General features: G+C 35.6%; 1 protein-coding gene across 1 annotated transcript in view; it reads right to left on the reverse strand.

The window, feature by feature from the left end:
* The window catches only part of PCM1 (pericentriolar material 1), a 37,757-nt gene that overhangs the window by 24,341 nt on the left and 7,625 nt on the right, over positions 1–5,791 (reverse strand). Inside the window, exons 6-11 of the mRNA XM_010002476.1 lie at positions 4,436–4,545; positions 3,809–4,029; positions 2,558–2,740; positions 2,100–2,276; positions 1,075–1,232; positions 640–854 (exon numbers count right to left, since the gene is read on the reverse strand). Of these exons, the coding sequence (XP_010000778.1) occupies positions 640–854; positions 1,075–1,232; positions 2,100–2,276; positions 2,558–2,740; positions 3,809–4,029; positions 4,436–4,545 (1,064 nt within the window). The remainder of the gene's footprint in view (positions 1–639; positions 855–1,074; positions 1,233–2,099; positions 2,277–2,557; positions 2,741–3,808; positions 4,030–4,435; positions 4,546–5,791) is intronic.

Genomic DNA, 5,791 nt, shown 5'->3' on the forward strand with positions numbered 1-5,791 from the left:
GAACAGGAGAGATCGATTTTAGAGTTTTCACATAAAGCCTTTACATTTCTGATACACCTGTGTGTATTCAGTATGTACACGTTGCATTAGATGGTGCTCAAATGTGGGCATTCTGTAGGGACATCAGATACATGACAAATTAGCTTGAGATATTCTAAACTAAAAACACTCAATTCATAGCTGGCCCTCAGGATTCTAAAAAAATAATAATTAAAAAAAAAATAAATGAAAAAAATAAAAGAAACCAAAACCACCAACCCCCAAACCCAAACACCCCAACTGATGGAATGATGTTGCAAAACCCAGCAAAAACTAACACTGATGAATATTCACTATGAGGTAAAAAATGTGTATCAATATTATTTACAAAAATATTAGACTTCTTGACTTATATTTTGTAACCTAGTGCTAAGGCTAAATATTAAGGCCGTTCTTCTGTTAGGTGACCTTCCCCTGAGAAAATTCCTGATTTGAACTTCAGAAGTATCACCCCTTGACTTTAGAAAAATGAAACACTATCCACTAACTCTTTTCTCCAGCCTAAAAATAAGCATTTTAAGTGTTAAAATTAAGCAGAGTATTTTTCCCTATTAAAAGTTATACATCACAGGAAATAATGAATTTGTATTAATAAAATACCTGCACCATAACAGCAAGGTTTTGTAACTGTCTAAGTTTCTCTTTTGCAGCTATAAGCCTATTGATCTTCTGCTCAAACTCAGCGTCTCCAGCAGCATCACCCAAACTGCTTCTGTGACTAGATACGGAATCTTCACTAACTCTATCTTCTTCCACTTCATCATCTTCGCCTTGGGGTAAGTCAGTATCTTTGTCATCCTCCCTGTTATGACAGTCTGGAGGCAGGGAGAGGGGGAAACAGAACAGTACTCATGATATATTATTGAACTTCTGAAGTCCACTGTAATTCCTGGATGTTAGAAATACATCAGCTTAGTGATTAGACTGCAGAACATTTTGCTCATCACACAAGGTTCTGTCTCTGCACAAGTTCTGTGCAGCTATCAAAAACAGTTGTACTAAAGCTTAAAATTTTTACAAGATTTTAGAACATACCTAGAGAAGACGACATTTTTAGAGTCCTTATATTAGCAGCAGATCGATTATTTATCTCACAGTCTGTATTAAGATGTCTCCCATCTCTGTTATCAGTTCCACACTGTACATTTGAGTTGCTATTTATTTCACTCCAACTACTGATTCCTTGAGGGTTTCTAGGTTAAAATGCATTACTCATGTTAGCTTTTTAAGAAATGGAATCAATGGAATTTTGCTTCAGCCATTTTAATAACTGGCTTTTACAGGAATGTATATTCAACCTTTTTAAAAAATACAAAATATCAACCCCATAAAAATCAGTCCAGACATTTGAAATTCCTCAGTATCTCTCCAATAATATCTCTCCAATATCCCTCCATCTCCATCTCTCTCCAACAGTTGGGTTTTTTTAAGCAATCAGAAGCAGTTATGAATTTTCCCCTGCTAGGCTGACAACAGATGAGGCACTCAAGGTGCATGTCTACTATAAATGCTTTATGATTCATAGCTAAATTAGTGTCCATATCTACACAGTGAAGATCCTTGACACACAGCTGCTCTGTTAAGACAATAGTGAGATTCAACTTCTAGTGAGATTCCATGCACATAATTCAATGCTTAAACCCAAAGGAATTACAGATTTCGAAGTCTCTCACAATGGTCTTGTAAATGGCCAATCTAATCTACATTTGCTATATAAATAAGTTACCACGTACAAATTCAATGTTTATCACCTGTATAAGAAAGCTATTTCTAAAGAAAAAATTTGAAAATTAATGTAATCACAGAATCTTAGGGGCTGGAAGGAACCTCGAAAGATCACCTAGTCCAAGCCCTCTGCCAGAGCAGGATCCCCTAGAGTATACCACACAGGAACACATCCAAGGCAGGTTCTGAATGTCTCCAGCAAAGGAGACTCCACAACCTCTCTGGGCAGTAATCACAGAATTAACTTACTTCTGGTTGACTGAAATAATGTATTGCTTCAGGAAACCTGTAACAACTTAGCTACAAAGATCTAGGATGACAAAAAATATGACAACCTAATATTTGTAACAGGCTGTGGATGCTCATGTTCAGAATCACTTTCTGATTCTTCTGTTTCCTCCTCTTCCTTAGTGTTTTCATTCACAGCATCAATCATCATATCAGATGTTTGCTCATAGTAGTGAACTAACTCACGTAACTCATTCAGCCTTTTACGAACTTCATTTAGCTTCCTGAAGCGAAAAAAAAAGAACATGCAACATGTTTTGTCATATGAATTGAATCTATGTAGAGTTGAAAAAGTACTTAAGTTTATTGCCATTCTAGCCTAGCTGTAAGAACCTTCCGCTTGAAATTCTGAACTCATTTAACTGTCCTGGACCATTTGCTAAATGGCCTATAATAATAAATTAAGTAGATTAAAATATGAACTTATTTCTTAACATGGAACTTATTAAAAAAACAACACTCAAAATTACTACCGAACATTATGAAAAAATTAAAGAACTTTTACTGAAGCTTTTCCGATGGATTTAGATTGTCATCTTCTTCACTCTCATTCTGAGAAACCAGGGAATCAGGAGGATAGGAAGCAGGTGCCAGAGTATTTGACTCGCCATTGACAACAGTTACTATGCCTGCAGGACCAGAAGCAGCTGAAGTTGTACTTCTTTGATCAATACTTCTTCGAGGAGAACTTGAAGCAGGAAAAACTACAAAAAAGAAACACAACTCATAAGAACAACTTGCAAAAGGGAACCACATTAACTAAATTATATTAAAACGTCAACTACAGAAACTATAGCCAAACCAAGCAATTAGTAACTTCTCTTAGGAGAGCAAAAGCTTTTGTCTTAAGTTTCATACAATGCAATGCCAATAGCAAGAGAGTAATAAGTAGCTTTTGTAAAAAAGACTTCAGTCAGTTCTTTTTAGCTTTACTGAACTTCAGAAGCGGAAGCTTTCATGCTCTGAAGCTGCTCAAAGCATTATTTTAAGTGTTTATTCATGGATGAATTGCTTTTTTGAAATGTAACACTTCAACATGATAAAAAGAAAAATCCTATCCATTTTTTTACTCTGCTGAGCTCTTGTGTTCATATGCTGTCCATATGTCACAGATTTGAGATTTGATGTATGCTTTTTCCAGCTGAAATGATAAAATTATATCCAAGTATGTTCATATTGTATGCACTGATGAAAGACAGAGGCAAAGTAATGTAACTATTACATTGGTCTGCCCTAGTCCAGGAGCATGCTTCAAGTGTCTCATTTCTCAATGTTAACCAGAATACACTGATCAACCCACAGAAGTTTCCAGATACAGGACAACCTTTACCTGTAAAAATATATTTCTAGAAATAAAAAGTGAGAGCAGCAAGTAGGCCCACACTAAACTTCAAGGAGAAGAAAAAGTTGTCTTAAAACTCTAGTCCATTCAGGCAGTTAAGTTCCTCTGGCATGGCCTAAGATGAAAGTCTCTGTGACTAGTGCATGAGAAAGTCTTTTGACAGTGAGCAAGCAACCCCCATAACACCAAAGAGCTACTAATATCTTAAGTGCCACGTAATAAATACAGATGTACTGCTACAGAAATAAAAGTTTAAATGGTAGCATTAAAAAACTTTTATATAATATTTCCCCAGCACAGCTTTATATATACACCTTCATTTCATTAACCAGTTGCAAGTTGAAAGACCATGTTACAAGCATGCACATTAAAAAAGTAGTATTCTTGAGAAGATACAATGCTACCTGTATTTACTTACAAGAGGAGTTATTTAGATGCTGGTCATGAAGAGTATGAAGTTCCCCTAACAGTTTGTCCATTTTTTGCTTTTTACCCTGCAACATTCGCATCTTGTTAAAAAGCTGTGCCTTCTCATCTGACATGTGTTCAGACATCGAAGAGTTTCTGCTTTGTGAAATCTCTCTGGTAAGTGAAAGATTTTCTGCTTGCCTTCTATTGTCTGGCACAGATTGCGTCTAAAAAGAGTAACCGCATTTTATTCAGAGTACTACAAAAAAAAGCCAAAAAAATTCTAGAGATACAAAAAGCCCTCTTACAGGCTTGCTAGGCACACCACCATAACAAACAACATTATAAAAGGAAAACACTTTCATCATATCACAATGATAAATTGGGTTAATATGTATTTATACCAAACTATTCTCTAGATTTTCATGGGAAATTGTGAGACAGAAAGCATAACTTGTTCAGCTAATGAACTTTAAGAATATAAAGGTGCTGAGCTTTCAAGTTTAAGGGAAGCATAATTACTCCACTAGCAAAAGAACACCAACAAGCAGACAAACATTTAACCACACCATTCAAAAGAAGAAGAGAAAACAGACAATGGCAAAACTTACATGGTGCCATCCAGGGACTGACCTGAGAATCATGAAGTTGGTTGTGAAAGCGCTGAATTAAGTCATTCAACTCTTCATTTAGTTCTGATGTAAGGCTTACTCCTGAAACACTACCTGTAGTCTCTGTTACAACTAGGCATGCAGAGGAGGAAAAAATGTAAATAATTTTCCATAGCAATGAACTAAAGGCTTTTTAATGAAAAGAACATCAATACGCTTCAGCTCTTAAATACAGCAATTATTTTTGTTGTGTTCTTCCCATCAACTTTACACTTGCAAAATTGCTAAAAGCAAAATTAGCATTACTTAGTATAGACAAACTAAGTACAGTGCAAGCAATCTTACTTCCTTAAAATAATAAATTAACATAAACCAAGCCTTCCACTTGGTATAAATTGTAATCTTTACAGCTGCAAACAGAGTCTTGGGGGTTTGTCCTTCAAAAGGCTTTATGGGAAGAATACATTAAAAAGACTGCTATTTTGCCCCTCAGATTTAAACTGTAACAAGACATGGAAATGGCAGTTGAGAGATCCAAATAACAGTTTTGTTTCCCCCGAATATGAATCAATACTTGAACACAGAAAAATAAAGGACAAGTACTCTGTTGTTTCCCATAGATCATGATTTTGTTACTTGCACAATAAAGTTTTACTATTTTCAAATTTTAAAACATTTATTTTGTCTTACGTTGAATTTGAATCTTTACATTTCCTACCCTACAGTTCTGGCATGTACCACATCTTGAAGTAAGTCAACACAAAGAGCAGTAAGAAACTGTGACAGAAGTGGAAACGTGAAAAAAATAAAAATACTGCCAAAGAAAAAAAATTACCATAGGTACTCATTATTTTCTACCCACTCCTCATCAAGATGGGAGTTTTATAGATTTGAGGAAAGAAAACAGATTACATCTCAGGTCTACTGCTGCAGAGCAGAGAGGAAAAAGCAATTACTGAAAGCCACTTAACAAACAAGTAAACACCTTTTGAAGGCGCTCGCTTCTCTTCCTCCCGTCGTAGCTCTAAAAGCTCTCTACCTACCATCTTCTCCGCTTCTCTTCCTACACTAAAATCTAGAGCTTTCTTAAGTAGTTCCACCTTCTTTCCTACAGTATATCAAATAAAAGACAGGAGAAGAAGTAGAAAGAGGAGCTTGTCAGCACAAGGACTCTTTTAAAGAGAGACTTTTGGTAAAATGTAGAAGGCAATGCTTACCTTTTTAGAAATGAAGCTATCTTAAATACAAAATTGTAGTAAAGAACTGCTATCCCATATATCCTTTAATCAAGCCTAATGACAATTCTGTTGGGGAAGAGTCATGGAAAAGTAATAGACTGAATGTGAACTTGCTCGGTGCAAAAATTTCATTCCCTACA

Source organism: Chaetura pelagica, unplaced genomic scaffold (genome assembly GCF_000747805.2).
Source record: "Chaetura pelagica isolate M959 unplaced genomic scaffold, ChaPel_1.0 scaffold67, whole genome shotgun sequence".
Lineage (NCBI taxonomy): Eukaryota > Metazoa > Chordata > Aves > Apodiformes > Apodidae > Chaetura > Chaetura pelagica.